Genomic DNA, 21319 nt, shown 5'->3' with positions numbered 1-21319 from the left:
TAAGAAGTTTCATGTTCCAGTGCTGCCTTACAGGATGGCTCCTTGAGGTCGGAATGCCAGAGCAGTAGTGGTAGTGCCAGCACAAACCGGCCTTCTGGCTGAAGTTATTTCCCTGGGAAGGCTTGGCCCTGTGGTCTTTGAAATGCTTTGTTCCAGGTTTACTGCTCATTCACTGCGTAAAGCCACTCTTAGCCTTTTGATTTGGCCATTGGGCACCGAAATAAACTTTGCAGAAGGTGAAATAAAGACATACTATAGCCATCTCGCCTGGCGGCTGCGGGGAAAATGGTGGCAGGCCTGTTAGGTTACTCAGACACTGGCTATTGCAATACTGACTTTTTTATGCACCTGACTTTGTAGATATCATGGTTGAAGAGTTCGTTGAATTTGGGCCTCTGGACCTGTTTATGCATCGGAAGAGCGAAGTTCTGACAACTCCTTGGAAATTCAAAGTTGCCAAGCAACTTGCAAGTGCGCTGAGCTACTTGGTAAGAAGGCATCTTGACAAAAGCTTTGCCTACAGCTGCTGCAGCCTAACGCTACAGCGGTTTCGTGTGCCTTAGTAAGTAACAACTTTCCTTTCTCAGGAGGGACTGTACAGTGTACGGGGTATTCTTTTTGTATTCATGATGTTGCTTTAAATAAGGAGAAGGACTCTCAGAGAAGGTGACGAGCTCCTTTTTTATCAGCAGGCCAGACAGGCTGTGTGCTTGCGTTTGCCACCAGTTTCTGTACATACCTGCAGTTATGCTCCTTGTGAAAAAGGAATATAATGTTGGTCTTTTTTCCAAAGTGCCTCAGCTCTGCGAATACAAATGCTCAAGTACGAGCTCCTCCTTTCCCTGCTTTTCTCAAGGATCATTTCTTCCAAGCTGTATTTTTGGATTTCAGTGTGGAGTATTTTACAGTGATCCCCCTTGTTATAGGTATGGTAGAGCACTTGCAGAGCATCGCTAGCTCGCTGCACTCACTATTCTTTTCCTCCCTTACTGTAGGAGGATAAGGATTTGGTACACGGCAATGTGTGTACTAAAAACATCCTACTGGCAAGAGAGGGAATTGACACCGAGTACGGGCCTTTCATAAAGCTGAGCGACCCAGGAATACCAATAACTGTGCTGTCCAGACAAGGTAGGTACAGGAATCGGATTTCTCTCTTCAGCGTGGTGGGGAAGGGGAAAGGAACAAATATAATTCATACCAGCTAGAACCGGCTCTAGAATAGAAGTAATCAGCTTTCATGAATCTGAAAACTACAGGGAAATAAAGGAGCGCTGCTGATGGTGGGTGCTTACTGTATTAATTTCTTTAAAAAGTCACGTTAAGTTTAGTGAGATAATACAGAAGGAATCTGTTTCTGGACGGCTTAAGGCACGAGCCTGTAAAACCCACAGAGGTGTCCTTCTGAGAGCAGAGATTTGAGAATCCAGATCTCCCTGAAACTGGGCAAACGCTGTAGCTTTATTTTAGTTAAGCAGCTGTTAGACAAGAATAATTAAGTTAGAAGGCTGTTTTTTTTAGTCCTTCGATACTAACACCAAAATGTATTGCTTCTGTGTTTTTATCTAAGAATGTGTTGAACGAATCCCCTGGATTGCACCTGAATGTGTCGAAGACTCCAAAAATTTAAGCGTTGCAGCAGATAAGTGGAGTTTTGGTACCACACTGTGGGAAATCTGCTATAATGGTGAAATACCACTGAAGGACAAGACATTAGCAGAGGTAAAACTACGTTACATAAACTTTACCTTAACCTCTTGGATACAGCCTCTTTGGCACATGCGTTTCCATATCCAATTCGCTTTCAACCTACAGGAAGACCAGCCCAGTGGGACTCAACAAGGGGCTGATCCATCTAAATGGTTGCAGCAGGAATTCTTGTCCTTACTACAAACATTGCTAATTATTGCTTCAACCTGACCTTGCTGGGGATTTTCAGAACTTGGCATAGTAACAATTAAGCAGAACTTCTGATGCTCTCACACCTGCCCTTTTCTAACCCCTGTGTCCAGTTATAAACTGAGGGTCTGCTTAAAAGCAGCTAGGTGCTTCTCTTGTTTCTTTTGGACATTGGTTCAGAACTAATACCCTGTGGGACACCATTGTTGCTCACTCTGAAATCTGAAAAAAAAAAAAGAGTAAATCTTGTTCTGCCTTACTGCTGGCAGTTCTGTTCATCACTGCTGGAGTCCCTCAGCATGTGTTCCACATGTGCTTTTTCTCTCTTGAAGTTTTGCTGTGTTGGGAAGGCGACGGAGCAAGGCAGCTGCTGCTCCTCTGAAGGAAATGACTGAGTACTTGAGTCACTGCCCAAGTTGTTCTAACAGGAGGTAGCTGAAAGGAATTTTCTGCCCTGACTATGGGGCTGCTTCCTGCGTGTGGCAGGCAGCTGGGGGTGGTTCTTTCAGAGCTTAAAAAATGCACAAGCCCACCCTCGTCCCATCTCCCTGAAGCTGGTACCTTCTCGGGGGTCGTGGATAGCAGGCAGTATTGTGTCGGTAACCTGGGCAAGCATTTCCACACAGCCATTTGTCTCGCTGCATAAGTAACATGGCAAACCTGGCAGAAAAGTAACTTGTGAAAGGTGACATCTTCAGCACATTTTAGAGACTTCATGTGTTTTCAGGGGTTGCTCCAAACTACACCAGATTCAGCACAATAGTAGTTATCTACTATTAGGAGATGGTTTAGAGTTGCTGCTGAAAAGGAGGATTTCCTTGACAAAGTTGAGGTTTGCTGCGAGTTAAGGGTCTAATGGTCAAATCTGCTGATGTAGAACATGGGGTTATCAAGTGAAAAGCTAAAATTCATGCAGGAGTTTCCATGTGTGCCTTGCAGAAGGAGAGGTTCTACGGGGGCCATTTCGTGTTGGCGACACCATCGTGCAAGGAGCTGGCTGACCTGATGAAACAGTGCATGAACTACGACCCCCACCAGAGACCCTTCTTCAGGGCAATCATGAGAGACATCAACAAACTGGAGGAACAGAGTAAGGCACAATTTTGCTTAGCGGCTGGAGAGAGGGGTGAGGTTTATTTGGCTGAGCTGGGCACCTCACAGCAGCATTCTTCCCCAAGTATGGCTGTATTGACAGCAGCGTGTTGTGTTGTGTCCCTGCAACAACGGAACTAACCCCTTCTATGGGTGAGCGCAAATAGGATGTGGGTGTTGAATTCATACTGGATGTGTGGCTTAAGGTGTGGTGGTGTTAACTGCCGTTTCACTTGACGATCCATATTTTATACAACAGCTTAAGTTAGTTTCAAGACAATCTTTGAGCTCCGTGAGATTTCCATAGGACTCTCTTGATCAAAGAGCAGATGGCTCTGGTTCATCTTAAGTTGAAGTTTACTACAGAGCTACTAATAGATGCTTAGTTAAGGGCAAAACTTTACATCCTGTACCTAGTCTTACATAATCATGGAAGCTGAGTGGGTGGGAAGTATACCAAGAGAAAAGTGACTGGGTCTGGAAGAAGACCCAGGCAGCAGCCCGCAGAGTGAGGGAGGAAGCTTGGCAAGTGATAGACGGGCATGTACAACCAGGAGGCATTCCCTGCCGACAAGCAGACAGGATTTAAATAAGACCAGTTGTGACAGCAGGGACAGACACACTGCCAGTGGCAGATGGGAAGTGAGCAAGGATGCCTTGAAGTGTCAGGACCAAGATGGCCTTGCAGGAATCTGTCTGACCTGGGACTTTTCTTCCACTCCTAGATCCCGATATTGTCTCGGAGAAGAAGCCCTTTACAGAGGTCGATCCCACTCTCTTTGAGAAACGCTTCTTGAAAAGAATCCGTGATTTGGGAGAGGTAAGAGGAACATCGGATACAGAACACAGATGAGTGTTGGTGTGGGTATACACGGCTGTGTGCACTTTGTGTGTCGCAACAGGAAGATGTGAACCGTCACCACCTGACGCAGTGCATCAGCGATGCTATGGCTGGCAAGCGCTGTGTTAAATAATGCTCTCTCTTCTTTTACAATTAGGGTCACTTTGGCAAGGTTGAACTCTGCAGATATGACCCAGAAGGCGACAATACAGGGGAGCAGGTGGCAGTTAAATCTCTAAAGCCAGAGAGTGGAGGGAATCACATCGCTGATCTGAAGAAGGAAATAGAAATCTTGAGGAATCTTTATCATGAGAACATTGTGAAATATAAGGGAATTTGCACAGAAGATGGTAAATTTTCATGTAGAATATTAAAAGTATACACTCAAAGTATAAGGGTTTTCCTTTAGAAACGAAGCGTAACAGTCTTGGTTCAATCTTAGATCTCTTTATTCACCGAAAAAGCAGCAATTTCTCTGTGTAGTCCTCCTGCCTATGTTTGTGCTTGACTAACCTGGATGTGAGCAGCTGGTCAATATTCTCACCAAATCTGTTAAAAAACCAGCAACCAAAACCACCTGGACAGGCTGATGCTGTCCATGTGTCGGGAGTGAGCTGACCGCTGCAGCCGGGTCACAGCCCTGTAAACCCAGAGGCCATTACTGGCAGCATATGTTATTCATAGAAAAGAGCTCAGTTGTCTTCTGCTTTTGCATTTGCAGTAGCGATTGTTCTAAGCCAGTATTAAAAAACTTGTAAGAACTTTGAGTTCAGTAACTGCCCTGCCTGGAACAGATTCCCCTCCGGATTGGTTCGGCAACTGCTACGGGGAGTTAGCCCGCAGCCTGGCCACGGTCACACGGTGCCGTTACAAACACTGCCAGTGCTGTGGGCTGGTACGAAAGTTACTGGTGTTAATGATGTGGGAAGGGCCGTGTCTCTGCAAATTGAACACGCACTCTGTTTTTAGGAGGAAGCGGGATTAAACTCATCATGGAATTTCTTCCTTCTGGGAGCCTGAAGGAGTATCTCCCACGGAACAAGAACAAAATCAATCTCAAGCAGCTTCTCAGATACGCGGTTCAGATCTGTAAGGTGAGCTTGGCACCAGAGCCTTCCTGCAACTCTTCTGTTTGATTAGGCGACTATTTAATTTGGGGTGGGGGTTGGGGGAGAAGAGAGGCTTGTTTGGTGAACAGAACCATTGTCCTGTCAGGGACCTGAATCCCAAAGCAATCTCTCTCGTGCCTCAGGTGCTTACTGGCACAAGGATCAGCAAGGGAGTCATTACCATGTTCCCTTGCATAAAAGTTTAGTGTGAGAAGTTGTTCCTGCTGCAGAATTTGAAGTATTAGGAAGGAGGGCAGCCTTTAGAAAGGGCGTGTTGGCAAGAGGGAAGGAGCAACATTCAAGCCTGAAGCGAGGAAGGGATGCGAGTGCAGTCAGGCTGTGTGAAGCAACGTGTTTTCTGCAAGAGACTCTGGTTTTGTGATGACAGTGGACTGGGTGCTTGTAAGGAGCACAGGCACAGGCTGTCAGATTTAGCAGCACACGAAGGAGCTGCTGCTGCAGAGAGAAGGGCCTGAAGACGATGGCTGCTCAGCTGAAAATTAAAAACCACAAAGCCAGAAGAGCAGTCTCAACAGATGAGGAACTTGGAGGCAGCATTTAAGGTGTGGGGGTGTCAGAAAAGGACCCTCGGAAGTGCCAGCAGATGGAAAACCTGCCGTGGGAAACCTGGTACTGAAACATGTACTATTGTGTGAACGAGGGAGCGTGTGACGGGGAGGCTGGAGAAAGACAGTGATTAAAGTATTGGAGAACTAGTGTAACTCTGTTCTCTCCCAGGGAATGGACTATCTGGGCTCCCGTCAGTACGTGCACCGGGACTTGGCAGCAAGAAACGTCCTTGTTGAAAGTGAGAACAGAGTGAAGATTGGAGACTTCGGTCTCACCAAAGCAATCGAGACTGACAAGGAGTACTACACGGTCAAAGACGACCTCGACAGCCCTGTTTTCTGGTAGTAACTTAGAACTTACTTTCTTTAACCAGACTGTGCAGTGGAATAACTTGTCTGCTCCTGCAGACTTAGGCTTTTAGGTGTCCTCAAAGTTTTTTGTTTTGGCAAGAAGCCTAAATAAAGACACATCAGAGCAAGGAAAAGGCACCTGGTAGACTATACTTATCTACTCTTGTGCTGTTTATTTATTCCTGCACTTAATGATCCCTTTTCCCATGATATTTTTGTTGGTTTTGATTTATTTTTACAGTGACTTGCTGTGTAAGTCGTACCTTACTTACCTACTACTTCTGTGGCACCCCCAGCCCAACAGGCGCGTTAATTTGTGTACAAGGACGCTGACTTTTGTGTACAAAGACGCCTCTTTAGTTCGCTTTAAATGCATTGCGGGTGCGCATGTACGAGCAGATTGTGCAGCTCTGAGTAAGGTTTAACGCTGCCCGTTGTGTCCTCAGGTACGCTCCGGAATGCCTGCTCCAGAGTAAATTCTACATTGCCTCGGATGTCTGGTCGTTCGGGGTGACACTGTACGAACTGCTTACCTACTGTGATTCCGAGTCCAGTCCTATGGCAGTAAGTGGTTGTGAAAGAAACTGCTGCTTACAGCCGCTTCAATCAGATATTTTAAATTTTTTTTAAAATGTGTTATTTTTGGAAACAAGAAGTGGAAGGTATCTCTTTATCTCCTGAAAACAACCCCTTGAGGTTGTCTTTCACTAAAGATTCTGCAGAGTTAAGTTGTGGTGACGCTATGTTGATGTTGCTATCTATTTCCTAAAGCGAGTATATGGCGCACGGTGTCTGTACAATAAGCATCTACTGATTGTTTTTGAGACTCAAATGTCACCTTAATGTCAAATTGAAATGGGCTGGATTGGCACGGGGTAAGAGGATGTGCAGCTGACTCCTCTCTTCACAGGAGTTCCTGAAAATGATCGGCCCGACGCAGGGACAGATGACGGTAGCACGGCTGGTGCGTGTCCTGCAAGAAGAAAAGCGTTTGCCACGTCCACCCAACTGCCCGGAGGAGGTAACGGATGCGCCTCTGCTTTTATAGTGGTGACCTCTGATGCTAAATTAGCACCAAAAGCATCTCGTGTTCATTAGCCTGGCTAATCCTGGCAGGAAACCAGTCAGGTGTTCCATTAAAAAGGCATTTCCAAGTTTTTTGAGCATTATTTTAAAATGTTTTTTGACACTGACATTCCCAAGTTCCTGACATCCCTACAGAGGCATTAAGAACTTTCCTTTAATACCTGGATCCATGTAAAATTCAATTAGAATCCTTCTGATTTTTGAGATGCAGAGTTCCAGGGTGTGCAGTGGGGTCCCAGTGCACAGACCCCGAGGCGCAGCCTGGCTCCTGCTCCTGGGGGAGCTGGGACATAGCCCAGCTCTGCCTGAGGCACGAGCGATGGAGGCGGGGAGGGGGGGGGGCGGCGGGCAGGCGGCTCAGGGACAGCGAGGTGAGCGGCACAGCGTGGCGCTGGGGAGCTGCCTCAGAAGGAAAAATCCTCACTAGTAACAGTGCTGGCGAACTCCGACCAGAATCCGAGGCGTGTCTGTCTCTCCTGTATTTCGTAGCAGTGGGAACCCATTCCACTGTATTCACTGGAAAAAACTGGAAAAATACAGTGTTTCACTCCTCCTCTAAAAATTTCTCTTCTGTTGTTGCTAGGTGGACCAGCTGATGAGGAAGTGCTGGATATTCAAGCATGATGAACGGACAACCTTTCACAATCTGATCCAAGGATTTGAAACAATTATGAGTAAAATTTAATTAGTTTTTTTTTTTTAAATACGGTCAGTACTTTAAATGTGTGTCAAAATATAAAGGCCTAAGACCTTTCATTTTATTTTTTTTAACTACTGTAATTTGTACTCTGACTGTGCTAATGTGTTTAAAGGATTCTTTTTCCAACAGTTTTCCTTTTTAATTTTAGTCAACAGTTGGATCAAATTAATTAAAAGGTATGGCAGAAACAATAGCTTCAACTCATTTTGCTGCTGTTATTGCAAGGCAGTTTTCTCTTTATCTGATTCTGGTCTCACCACAGCTGGAACTACCCTGCCAAACACGAACCGAAAGGGTGGTGTCAGAAAGCGCTGCAGGTGTCAGTGCAAAGCTGGGGCACTTAACATGTCTGCTGGGCACGCTTATTCCCTGAAGAACTAAACCAGTGGACATTAGAGGACTGGAGATGGTAATTCAGTTTGAGGAAGTTTTAGAAAAAGGTTTGGCTGACAACCGTCTTTCATGTGCACTTAAACTGCAGTAGCAAAAACCCACCTCTGGCATAAAAATCCAGAGAAGACAAAATAATGAGCTCATCTTAAAGTGCTCTGCAGTTCTGAGCTTTTAGGTATGTTTCTAAAAAAATTGCTTAACTGTTGTGTTCAAAAAATGAACCAAATGAGAAGCATGATCAGTGTGTATAATTATGCATTGAATTGAGAAACCCACTTTTGGATAAATATATTTGCTTTTCCTAACCCAGCCCCCTGCCCCTTTCTACCTGCTGAGGCTTCTGCCCTCTGTGTCGCTGTTAACTGTGCGAACACAACACTTCTTGGCTTGTACTGCAGGCGAACTGGTGTGGTGAAATGTGCGTAGGAGATCAATTACACACTTCGGGGATGGAAAAGAAAATGAATTCATGTACAGAACCCAGGGGAGCACTCCCCTAACAAAGAATAATTATCTAAAAGAGAGGACTGAGCAACCAGGGCAGCATTACTAGGTGAGCAGATACCTCCAACACACCAAACAGTCTTTTTTTGTTACCTGCGGTGCCATCCAAGGGGTGCGTGACGCACTTTTTTTTAATTATTATTTTTCTATGATCATTACACCAAGGATTTATTTGGCCAGCAGGTTGAATAATTTTAGTAAAGCTGTTTATTTGGCCTGACAAATCTTTAACACAGCACTGGCCTTCATTTCATTTGACATACAGGCTCGAACCATACACTTGTGCAGTACTGAGTTAACCAAAGGTCAACAGCGGGACCATGCACGTTTTATTGTCAGGGCCAGACTTGGGGCACGGGCTGTAAGGCGGCCCAGTGAGGGCACTGGGCACAGGTGGTGTAAACCTGCCAGGCTTCCATAAACAGCAGCTTAACTGGAACCTTCTGCTGACCCCTGTCCTAGGACTTTCCCACCACACCTGGATTTTGAAAATGCTTTGAGGAGATACTCAGTTCTTACAACAGAAAGATGTCTTGAGATATATGTATCTATATATATATAAAATTGTAATTATGAGCTGCAACAAGGTCAGATTTATTTTTACAGTATTACTTGTTTTTTCTGTATGTCACTTATGAACCTGATTTAAATCTGTAAGCACTTTGTTACTCTTTATACAAACAAATCTAATAAATTTTTTTTCTCCACGTGCACCTCTTTTTTAAATCATAAATTAAACAGAGGAAGATTTTAAAATAACTTCCATAGGAATGGTGATCTGAACATGCTGGCTTCAAAACAACCCTGCCCTTCATTAAACGATCACTTTAAAGGTAAGCCAGAGATGTTTTCCTCCCACAGAAATCCACTTTAAATGCATACCAACAATTTATTTTCATTGAAAAGCGTAACAAGTTGAGAAAGTTGCATATACAAACAGTTTGAACAAAATATTACAAGTGAACTTATCAATACATACATGTAGAGTCCCAGAGGAGCTCTGGTAACCTGCGTTTGCTATTTGGCTGCCTGTGGGCACAGTGCCCTAGCTCTACAGCACAGCAGCTGAGGAAGAGCCGCTTGGATTGTGTTTGGTTTTTTAAGCTTTGAAAATACATATCCTGGTCACATCACAAAGCTTGAAAGGCAGAGTTTAAGACTTTTTTTTTTTTTAAACAGTACTGAAAAATGGCTCCAGTATTGTCTAGCAAGGTGAAGCCAGAAGGACCTGGGTTCCAGCCTCAGTGCACTCAGTCCGAGGCAGCAAACCCTGCTGCCTGTCACAGAGGGCTGGCTCCTAATCTGTCGTTCACAAGCACTGACTTCAAAAGGAACGATTTCTAAGTCTTCTGCTACAAGGATTAACAGCAGAAAAGAAAGGCTTGAGCCAGAGCAGCTTAATGAATCAGCTGAAAATACCAAGTCTTTAAAAAAAACAAAACCATATCAAAACACAATCAAGCTGGGAAATAACTGGGGCCAGGCGATGCACAGGGGCAGGCAGGCTGCCACAGCTCACAGTCTCAGGGGAGGAGGGAGCCCACACCGTACACCTGGCACAGGTGAGTGAGTAAACAGTGTTTCCTTCTAGTGAGAACTACTTCATGCAAAAGGTAATATGTAAGAAAGAGTGAAAACCAGAACAAGGATGCTCTGCTCTAGCAGGCTTTGGAGTGCAGCACATTGCTACAGTTAAGATGCTTAAAAAAGAAGAAAATACAGTCAAGAGCAGGAAGGAAGGATTAAAGCCATCACCGAGGAGCATGTCAGTATTGCTTCTGCTCCAACTGAATCATCCAGATCCAGGAGGAGTCAGAAAAAGCAGAACAGGCCATTGATTTCTTCCACTTTGTTACCTTTAAACTGCTCCACCACCTGAGCATGCTGCCAGCAGCCGGCCACACTGACACGCGTGCCTGTTGGAAGGAGGACGGCACTTTGCCACGTACACTGTGTTACACAGAGGCATTCACAAACTGTAAGTTACTTATTCCAAGGAAAAGCCGTGGATTCTTGGCCTAAAAGCAGATAAAGGTTACTTCATTGTCAAAGTATCACCTATCTGAAGCGAATTGAGTGTTGCAAGGCAGCACACAATATAGCATCTTACTTTTAACAGACATTTATTGAAAACATCACAGAGGCTCTGGTAATACATTTGGTGTATCTCCATTCCAGGATTAAGAGGAAATATTAAAAATTTAAAGGCTGTAAATGCAGAACTTTTAATCCTGGAAAAAGTAAGATTGAAAAACCCATAATCTGAGTTAAAAAAATATGAAAAAAATTACTATCAAGATTTCATCTTTTAACTTCCTCAGTCTGAGGACTAGGGAAAGGATCAGCATTCCCTCCTCAGTATTTTTATTGCTTTCAGCTGGTAAGCTACCCAAAACATGCCACATTACTTTACTTTGCTTTGTCAGCCTCAGCTCACTGTTCCTTGCAGTGGCAGCCAACAAAGGAAACACTCGTAGCAATATGTACCATTTCCTTGGCAAATTTGCCCATTACAGAGGTTGTTCCTCTTGGGATACTTATAACCCCCCTGGAAAGAAGAATTATTTGTCTGAAGTTAAGGCAGCAATAAATAGCAGAGGTACGAAAAGCCTGCCTTCACACCCCGAGGCAGGAGTCATTATTTAGGTCTCAATAAACGCGCTTTTTTTTTAGAGAGGATTCTGCATAACGTACTGTGGAGCCCTGAGTCTGCTGGCCAAGGTACTCCAAGGGGCCAGGTTCTGGGGAGGACATAAGGTACGACGAGCCTCGCTTCTCACTTCTCATTGGAGCCACCTAAGGACAAGAAGAAAACAAGTGACACATGATCCAGAGTAAACGGTGTCAATAAATAAAGCTCCAGCCTGGGAATTACCAAGGACCGGGAGCCAGTAACTGACTCCAAAGGCCCGACTCCCTCAGCTGTAAGGTCCAGCTATACACAGCTCATGAGTCAGCGTTTGTGCCCTTTCCCTAAAAAATCCCAAACCAATCATAAATGCATTGGTGCCCCACCATCCATGTGTGTCTGTAAGGGCAAAGGGCTGGCTGGGCCAGGTGGCCCTGCTCCAGACAGCTTCAGTCTTTCCAGTAAGGCACCACTGGGCCACCTTTTATCCCTCTGTCCTTTCTCCTGGAGAGCTGAACGGGTTAACCCATCCTGGCCCAGCTGCCGTGGCAAGGCAGATGGTGAAGGACTCGGTTTGTGCTGCAGATTACAGGTAAGCAGCTGCCACTCGCAGGCACAAGTTTACATCTGGCACCAAAGCCAAGGAGAGAGCAGGAATGGCTCTTCAACCAAAACTTCAACTCAGCTGTGTCGCCCTGACACTGCAAGGCCCAAGGCTCCCAGAACTGGGCTTCTAGCGAGGGCACGGGGACCTAAGGCTGCCCCACTGCCAAGGGCTCAGGTTCAGTTCCTCTTTGGGATCCAGCACGGCAGGACGGCGCACTAGCCACGGACCTTCAGCACTGCAAGCTGTACATACACATTAGAACCCACCGCCCTAATATAGATCCCTTCTCCCTGTCCCCCAATGTGTTACTAATTTCATTACCAAACGGCTTAAACAGTCGCCTTGTTCTAAAAGGCTGAAGCATCTGCCCTGTAACAACCACCTGAACCAGATCTGAGCACATCCTGCCCCACCACACCATGTGTCCTGGGTTAACTCTGCCTCCTAGATCAGAAGAACTGGGGTTTTGGTTGATGTTGGAGTGAGTATTTTAGAAACCTTAACATGTTTCACAAACCAGGACACTAACGCTTTAACTCAATCAAATGAGCAGCTGTGCTGACCCATGTCCCCACGCCAAACACTTCCCAGCAGTTCCCGGCGGCTCCCCTTGCTGATTCACATTCACAGCTCAAATTACCCTCTAAGTCTGATTTCTTTTGAGCCTGCACTTGTCATCAATAGGAATCTGCCTGAGGAAGACGTTCAGTTTTCCTCCTGTCCTCTCCCCTGCACTTCTAACAGCTGTGGAACATCACACATCCACCGTAACCTCCACCGCGTCCTGCTCGCATGGCAGAGCGCAGCACCACCACTGCAGCCTGTGCACCAGGGGCTGACCATGCTCCTTCTGAACCTCTGAAATGCTGCCCACAGAAGCAGGACAAAAATGGGCTGCAGGGTTAAAGCAAGTGCACACGTGAGCACACATGGAACCGATACAGAGCCTCTCGGGGACCAGGCTGCATGCCCTCTTCATGGAGATTTAGCTGTTAACTCCTGGAATGAGGAAAGTGCCTCGCTGTGGAGGAAACTGCACTTGTGTTTGGTCTGTGCCAAGGGACAGACCGACCGCTCTCTTTCTGCCTTTTATGGCATCTGGCATTAAGACAAACTTTCAAGCTGCTCAGCATCACCCCCACATACAAGCTTTCCTCTTTACACTGGAGTTTAAACTCAAAGGTAGTAGTTAGCTCAAACCCCGGAGTCTCTCCTTCTCTTGTTACAATTTCTCTCATTTCCAGAGCTGTTAGGAACCTGAAAGCTCAATTTTTTGCTGCACAGACTACAGCTTTCACATGGCCTTGGCCATCTCTAACCCAAGACCTGCCAACACCAGCTCCAGCCAGGCCTCATCTCCTATCTAGGACTCACGAATTGCTACAGTTGTGTGCTCCTTCTAAATCTGCTCCAAAAAACCATGGGAATCTCATGCCAAGCCCAAGATGCAAGTTTCTGAATGCCAGAACATCATGTGCTGAATCCGGCTGCTAACCTCTGCTCAGTGAAGGGATTTAAAGCCCTGATGGAGGAGAGCTGCGCAGGAGGCTGGGCCCCCTAAGCTCTCCCAGATGTGACTGCTGACTACAGCCATGGCTCCTCTCAGCACGCCCGGGCACCGCACAAAGGTCCACTAGCTGCGCTGGAGGCTGGAGAGGCAGCTCAGCATCCCTCCAGCAGTGCTCTGCTCCCAGAGATTACCAGCGCTCCCACAGCTTTGTGGCTCACAGTACCTGCCTGCAGCCGCTTCAAAAGAGATGAAAATCTGGCTTTTAAGGTCTCTCCCACCCATAAAACCAGGAGCAATGTGATTTACCCATGGCAGGAGGGTATGAATTCTTCAGGACTTCTACAGCACTTGGGAGATGGGAAGTCCTCTGTTCAGACTGAACAAAGCTTTTATCCCCACCATACCCCGCCTGTGTTCAACCAGCCTCTGGTTACACTAGCCTCCAGCCTCCTTTAGGCTGGTCCTCCCTGCTTCCATAGCATTTCCCCATCCCCTCCACAACTTTTCTTGATGAAAACTGTCTGCTGAGTGCACCAGACAAAGGAAGCTTTGCTCAGTGAGTCTGGCTGAAGTAGGCTGCATCTGATATCTGTTATAAAATTTCAAATTAAAGCCATTTTAAAATGGTTTTCTTCCCAGGATCAGTTAAGAGCATTACAAAGTGAAAGCTGTAGGTAAACTGGACCCTGCCTTGATCTGCCAGTTCCAGAGGTTTTATCCCAGTGGCACTCACTGCAAAACATCTGCAAGTCAGGCAAAAAAACCCTTTTAAAACCTCTGTGAACTACCTCCTACTCCTTTCTTCACTTCCTACTTTATTTGCCTCCTTCAAGGCATTTCTGCACATTCACCCTCACAAGTAACATCTTTCCCAGAAGTCTGCTCACAAACATCCAGCCTGTCTTTGCCTGTGGGCTTCGGTGGTTTGTGGGCAGTGAGGAGCACAGGTCTCCAGGGCGCTGGAGGGCTCCGAGGGGGGCTGGCGCTGGCACGCCCTGCCCAACCACTGCTTTTATTTATCACATTCACCGGGAACTGCACGTGATCCTGAGCAACTCGGGATCCCGAGGGGCAGGGATGCAGTGGAACAGCTCTGCCTTGGCTTGTTGTGGGTCCAAAGTCCACTCGGTGGCAGCACAAAGACAGCTGGCTCGGGCTGTGCCTGCAACCACTCTGCTCGCTCTCTCCTCTCACCTTATTTAACGGGTTTTGTGGAGGAAGCTGCAAGCTGCCTGGCTGGACTGATCCCTGGGCTCCACTGTAAAGTGTAGGCATGACCTGCAAGCAGGTACTGTAGTCTGGGTAAGATCCACCTGTAGATTCCTGAATGCAGAACGGGATCCATGATCAACCAGAAGTTGAAAGAAAATAGGTTTAGAAATTAATTTTTACTTGATATAGTAACGAGCGCTCAGCTGGCATTTTCATATCTGAGTCACACTCAATTGCTAAAAGGAGTGTACAATTCACAGCAGCTCAGGCATGCAGCAATTTCTTGAGCAAAATGTAAGATTTGGGGGATGGCTTGCTTTACACAATTCCTTTAAAAAAAAAAAAAAAAAAGAAGAAAGAGGAAAAAAAAAAGCGTGCTTGTCTGTGGTCACAGAAACCTCGGGCTATGTAATAGCCTGGGCAGGAAACAATCCTCCAAGAGGCTCGCTGGAAACAACGTTACACTGTGCTGTTTCTTGGCAGGAGTATTTTAATACACTCCTGAACTGTACAGGTAACTTTGGCTTGTGGGATTTCAGAGGGAGGGATATTTATGGCAGATATAACCACAAGCGTGAGTATGAATCCTGGAGAGTAACTGTGCAGGGATGCCCTGTGGAAGGTGACCATGCAGTGCCATTCATCCCACACTCTCCGGCCCCTTATTTCTTTCCACAGTACTGACAGCAGCAGCCACTATCAACAAACAAAGCAGGTGTCCAGAGTCCAAAAGCACCCTTGCAGCTGATGGGAGAAACAGCCAATGGAGACAGGAAGAAAATAAAATTATTTCTCACCTCAGAGGCTTCATTTTCAAATTCATCAGCTCTTGCCTGGGTAGAGTTACATGCCTGAGCATAATGCTGATACCACTGCTGAACAGCCTCCTATAAAGGAGGAAAAAACCTCTTCCCATTAACTGTCTACTAAGATCACTTTTAAATGAAAACAATTCTTACAACCTCACAGGACATGAGTAAAACGCAAAGCTCTCCAAGAAGCATCAAAACATGTTTAACACCAGTGATACTGTAGTTTTAAATGCTTGGTTTTATCTTTAAGTGGTTAAAGATACACAAGGCACCACTGCCTTGGCAGCAGACAATGTCATTTCTGATGCGTAGAAGGAAGTGACAGTACCAATATAGCTGAGTGAGGTTCAGAGAGGTGCCACATGTCGTAAGTGACATCATTTGAGTCCTTCTTGTTACTACAGGTAATACTAATAACACTAATACTACAATACTGCTGATTTTTTTGGACACTTTTTTAAGGATGTGGGGTTAGGGACTACCTCCAGGAAACATCAAAAGAAATGTAAAGCCAGTAATCACATTCAAACAAAACATTCAAGAATACCGCAGCGTTTACACAAAACACACAGCACAGCAGCCCACAGGACACCTCTCTTCCTTCTTGAGCCCACAGCTGTCACCAGACTGATCTGACTGGGAGATGGGTCTGGCTCCTGGCAAAGCTCCCTGCTGCAGCAAATGCAGTGCAGCGACACCGTCGCCTCCACCACTCCTTGGCCAGGCTGAGACCCTCCTAATATGAAACAACCCCCGTGCCCACCCACGCGCGCCCGTCTCCGTCCCCCAGACCCAGCCGGCTCCCGGAGCAGCCCTGCTCTACCTCAGGAGTTTTGCAGCCACACACATTTCCTTGCCAGCAACCCAGGAGAGGGGAGCACAGTTTGTTTCTGCCTCCCAGCCACAAGAGAAAGATCAGGGAAAGATCAAGCGACTCTGGGGAGGAGGTGATGGGGACAGGGCATGGAGAGACCTACTAGCAGAGCAGGAGCGGGTGTCTCAGCCCAGACCCAAGATTTTCACACAGATTACCTGATGGAACTACAATCCAATTCTCGTATTTGATTTGCATACAATTATATTCCTACACAGGGTAGTGATGGCTAATGAAAATATGGAAAGGTTATTTCACAGAGCGTCCTGACGTCTGTGAAACCCAGAACTTGCTCTCAGTAGTGCACCACTCTCCAGAGGGGCAGCCCTCCACCTTAATGGCCATGCTGTGATCACCAAATAGGACGTGGGGGGAAGAAATCCTGAGCAGTGAAACCAGCTGGCAGAGACTGCAAAAATTCCCCAAGCTACACAGGAACTTCTGGTAGACAGAACAGGCTCTTCTCTGGGATCTAGCCAAAATTCAAGAAAACTTTAAAACTCCTTGGGAAGGGAAAGAGAAGAACTTCATGGTTTTAAAGACAGACAAAAGCCAAGCCAGAAGTTACAAGTAGTAATTTTTTAGCCGACTGCACTGAATTCAGGTTCTCAAGAAGCAACCTTTCAATGGTTCTATTACTGCAACAGGGAAGGTATTGAGGCTCTTTTTGACCGGCATTAGGTGTACTTTGTGCTAAACCAATTCTGTACCCTGAAAGAGATAAACTATCAGTGAAAAGGACCTACAAGGTTCAGTCTGAAGAAGAGGGTGGGCTCTGGTTGTAGGAAGGCCTAGGAACCACTGAAGAAGAGTTCACGATGTTGGACAATACTGTTCAACTGCATGCAGGGCTATCGGACCACCTGTGTACCAAGGGATGAACATCTCAGGAATCAATCCCTGAGCAGATCTCTGCCAAAAATCCTGCTACGAGAGCTCTGAGTGACAAACCAGAAGAAGGTGCTGCGAAACAATGTACCTGTGCGTATTCCCCATGCTGTTGAGAGTAATTAAAATAACTTTCCATTGCATGTTGTGATGTAGTTCCCTGAGACACAGCAGCGTCCACGACGTTGTTCGAAAGTCCAGTCTGCTGCGGTGGACTAGAGGCTTTGCTGGCAATTGCTGTTTGTAAAACAAAGAATACACGGTTTGTATAAACACACCACTTGTATAAACTGTACAAATTAGGTTGCAATCTTGTTTAGTAATATTCTGGGATTAAAAGAGAAATCTGCTACTTCAGATTAGGCTGTGCTCAAAATTTATCAGTGCTACTAAAATTGAAGGCTTTCTAGGAGTTTCTCTACATCAGTAAGCCCATTAACTCTGAAAATTTATGCTTCCCAAAGAAAATATTAACTGTAAGGATAGATTACATCCCAATTTTAAGAGAGTCTACAAGATTTCTGTAAAGATAAATGTTGCTGTCACTAGAATTACTCGCCAAATGGAATAACTATTTGCCACACTGGTCAAGGAAACTTGCAAGTGAAACTGCTAAATGTTTGCTTACCTGGAAGACATATACCAGGCAACACACTCGCCAAGTTCAAGTAGGGGTTGGTACTAAGACGTATTTCTTTTGGTGGTTCTCCTAGCAGCGAAGTCTGTTTTTTCAAGGGAGTCTGTGAAACAATTGGACAGCACAGTTTGCGTTATATTCACGCAACATTCGTCAGAAATAAGGTAAGTGTTCCAGCAGGATTTTGAAAAAAGCTTAGCCCTATGAAATCTAACAGGAAAACTTTTAAAATAAATACTGGGGATAACTATCTGGACACACTGGCTGCACTTTTTTTCTTGTCAAATAATTTTGTAGGAATGCTTCTCTTTAGACTGTAACTAACTAAAGGATATCAAAAACCAAACAAGAGAGAGCCTTTTATGTTCAAGTAAAGGAACAATAATCACCGTAACGACTCCAGATGCAGGGAGTTAGCATTAAGAACATGGCTGAGACAAAAATCAACTCCTTTCACCCGGAGTCACAAGCAAATAAAGGGCAAATGAATGCTGGAGAGATGACACTGCCTGCCATCTGCCATTATAAACACTTCTTACTGATCACTCTTATTTATAAGCCCACACTTAAAAGGAGAAAATATTTATGAGCACAAAGCATCAGGACTCACTCACTCACTCCAAAAGTTTGTTTCCTATGAGGGACTAGGAAGGGTACACTACCCCCTTACTTCCCATTAGCTTGTATTAGAAAAAATACAGACAATAAGAATGAAGTAGCTGTAGCAAGTTACACAGCTTGCCTGAAATACACAGCTCAAAGACATTTATACAGTATTCTACATCTATTCTGTTCATTTATTCAAAGCTCATTAAGACAAAAAAGCTTTATTTTAATGGATCAATACTATTTTCAGTAAAACTATTAATCAACAACTTTTCAAAAACAGTGAGACCAGTTTGTAAACACAGAAAGTTTCAACAGAGTGCTGAAACTTTTCATCTGGGTGCAAAAGCAGGCATTTAATTAACTATATAGACTTCTAATGGTTTACTTAAGTTTCCTTTTAAATAAATGAAATGCTGAAACAAACCACTGATTTTATATATGTACACACCCCCCCATGTATTTTATTCACATGTATCTACACATAGGTAAAATACCACTTCATTACAGTAAAAAAAAATATTTAAAACATGAAAAACATACTTTCTGAAGTAGGACCATATCTGTCAAAGCTGTCTAACAAAGGCAGATACCGATACTGTATATAATCTGATTGCTTCAGAAAATATGTAAGGAAAACACAGATCTGATCTGAATTAAGAACATGTTTCCCCATAAATGTCAAGGTATTTATGTGTAGTATAAAAATAGTAAATTCTGTTAATGGCAGGAAAAAAACTTCTGAAAAAACTACACTGTTCTGGTTCAACTTAAATCCCACCCCATCATCCTCTCACCTCATGCTTTCAAGGGAATAAATATTAAAACTGATACAGACTAAGAAAACATCAGCTATGGCTAATAGGGTATGGATTAAAAGCCGACAATTTACACACACACACACACATATATATATATATATCTCAACACACACCCCACCTGGAAACCCAAAGGCCCTACACATACCACCAGAATTGCTCCTGATTAGTCATGAAATTCAACCACAAGTTCTATTTTCAGTCTTTGAAAGGGACATTACTTTTGAGATAATTTCATCATCAAATACTATGAGGTATACATATGGAAAAAAAAACCCTCCAGCATTGTAAAGACTCCTTTGTTAATTCATCTGGACCTTTCACCAAAGAGCATTATTGTTCTCTCCCTATTATTCATAACTGAAATGACCTTACAATGTCTCCTGAATGATCCTGTGATCTAGCAAATTTTACAGTGAAGAACTACAATAAGCAGTTGCAGGTAACTCTTAAGCATGTTAAAATAAAAAACTATAAAATCCACAGACAAGAAAAAAGAAAATACTTTTATTCAGTGTTCCTTACCCCCAAACTTGTATCAGTACTTTTTAGTTGATTCTGTTGTTTGGCATGTCCAGTCCGCAAAGGTCCCACAGAAAGATTTGTTAAGGTCTGATGATAAGGCTGTGAACCCGAGACAACCGCTTCGGTAGGCGGTTGTTTATCTGGAGCATTATTTTGCCCTGGTATAGCTTGTCCAACAATGTGCTGATTCGGAAAGAATGGCAGCATGCCCATCCCTGCTGCTGCTGCTGCTGTTTGAATTGGAGTAAGATTAGGTGCCGCAGTCAACCATAAATGGAGAAACTTTTATGTTAGACAAGATTTATCAGTACATTTTGTTTGTGGTTTCTACTAAGTGATGAGAAAAACATTTAGAGATCTATTTTACAGCTGCCCCAGAACACTGGATTCTAACGATAGTTTTTGGGTTTTTACCACCTCAGGAGCAAACAACTCTATTTAAAGCTAACACAATAGAAGAAACTCCTGACTTTTCTAAATGTTCACGATGATAAGAAGTTACTTGGTGTTCCTGTCACTTTCAAAAACCCCATGAACAACATCCCAGAGGATCCTGCATTGCAACAGACAGGAAAATTATTTTTACAAACAAAAGAGCTAGAAAGTATTCTCCAAAATTAACATATAGACATTCAGAACAGGTTTTTCCCCCACTCCCTCCCCCAAGCTTTTCCTTGCTCCTCGTTACTACCATAACTCAGACCACGTCTAGAACCGCAGAATACATGGCTCTCAGTGGAGGAAACAAAGATGTACTAGAAACAGCACAACTGATCTCTCCTCATAAAAATTGAGGGCATGACTGGTGCAGAAATCTGCATTCAAAGTTGACAGCTGTCACAGACATTAAAGCTCTAGTACTCAATGAAATGAATGCAACAAATCTATCTGCAGTGCCCCTTCAGCTACTCAAATTATCTGCTTTGAAACCACAAACCCCAAAATTTTGGTCCTAAATAAAAACATATTCCAAGTGTACTAAAAATGGCAGTAACTGAGCAAGCAGAATATTTAACAACCTGCCACAACCAATTTCAACCAATGCCACAGTGTACTCTTTCTTCCCTGACAAACAGATGAGAGAAGCCAGGCAACAAGTCAAGATATATTGTTTGTTTCCTGCTTAAACCAGCAGGTTACCATTGGTCATATAGATACATAACTTGTTACCTTGCTTAACTGTATAGCTATATAACGTGCATTATTGTCCAGCTCTCTGCCTACCTTACTGTGCAGTCACAACATTCAAACGTATTATTGCTTTTGCCACAGTGGGAGAAAGTGCATAATTCCAAGCTGAGCATTTATACTGATTTGGTATGAAATAAAATGTCACTTACACTTAAGAGTTTCTCCACGGGCTCCCATGCCTGAGCTCACTGATGGCATTACCCCTATTCCCAGTACTGTCTGAAGCAGCATTGTTGGAGGTTCTCCCAGCAAACCTGGTTTCTGTAAGGAAGAATAGAAAACTCTGTAAATGAGTCAAATAATCCATCTGTAGCTCTTTCTTATAACTTTCACATTCGGTTAATCTTTTTAGATATACTAAACTGTTAAAATTATACTAGACAAAAACAGTTATCTGTTTTAGCAGTTTTAAGAAAGTTGAAGTTGACAGTCTTGAAGTTGAAGAATGAAGAAAGACAGTCGAAGT

At 44.4% G+C, this 21319-nt stretch overlaps 2 protein-coding genes across 11 annotated transcripts in view; one reads left to right on the top strand and one right to left on the bottom strand.

Moving 5' to 3' along the window:
• Window positions 1-9251, top strand: part of JAK1 (Janus kinase 1) — a 62568-nt gene extending 53317 nt beyond the window's left edge. For all 3 annotated transcript variants that reach the window (XM_040610630.1, XM_040610631.1, XM_040610629.1), the window contains exons 15-25: window positions 361-488; window positions 996-1131; window positions 1571-1722; window positions 2839-2989; window positions 3717-3811; window positions 3990-4182; window positions 4802-4926; window positions 5680-5852; window positions 6308-6425; window positions 6772-6882; window positions 7531-9251. In XM_040610630.1, the coding sequence (XP_040466564.1) occupies window positions 361-488; window positions 996-1131; window positions 1571-1722; window positions 2839-2989; window positions 3717-3811; window positions 3990-4182; window positions 4802-4926; window positions 5680-5852; window positions 6308-6425; window positions 6772-6882; window positions 7531-7632 (1484 nt within the window). In that variant the 3' untranslated portion in view covers window positions 7633-9251. The remainder of the gene's footprint in view (window positions 1-360; window positions 489-995; window positions 1132-1570; window positions 1723-2838; window positions 2990-3716; window positions 3812-3989; window positions 4183-4801; window positions 4927-5679; window positions 5853-6307; window positions 6426-6771; window positions 6883-7530) is intronic.
• A 168-nt stretch (window positions 9252-9419) lies between these two features.
• Window positions 9420-21319, bottom strand: part of RAVER2 (ribonucleoprotein, PTB binding 2) — a 36224-nt gene continuing 24324 nt past the window's right edge. For 3 of the 8 annotated variants that reach the window (XM_040610637.1, XM_040610636.1, XM_040610634.1), the window contains 8 exons: window positions 21003-21114; window positions 19663-19895; window positions 17705-17816; window positions 17168-17313; window positions 15300-15389; window positions 14485-14613; window positions 11239-11340; window positions 9420-10562 (listed from right to left, as the gene is read on the bottom strand). In XM_040610637.1, the coding sequence (XP_040466571.1) occupies window positions 10500-10562; window positions 11239-11340; window positions 14485-14613; window positions 15300-15389; window positions 17168-17313; window positions 17705-17816; window positions 19663-19895; window positions 21003-21114 (987 nt within the window). In that variant the 3' untranslated portion in view covers window positions 9420-10499. Of the gene's footprint in view, window positions 10563-10650; window positions 11341-14484; window positions 14614-15299; window positions 15390-15411; window positions 17052-17167; window positions 17314-17704; window positions 17817-19662; window positions 19896-21002; window positions 21115-21319 lie in introns of those variants that run through there. The other 5 variants (XM_040610633.1, XM_040610635.1, XM_040610638.1 and 2 more) reach the window with 5 other exon arrangements.

This window comes from Falco naumanni, chromosome 11, assembly GCF_017639655.2.
Source record: "Falco naumanni isolate bFalNau1 chromosome 11, bFalNau1.pat, whole genome shotgun sequence".
In the NCBI taxonomy this organism is placed as follows: domain Eukaryota; kingdom Metazoa; phylum Chordata; class Aves; order Falconiformes; family Falconidae; genus Falco; species Falco naumanni.
Note: the sequence above shows the minus strand (reverse complement) of the source record. Positions and strands in the feature narration are given on the sequence as shown.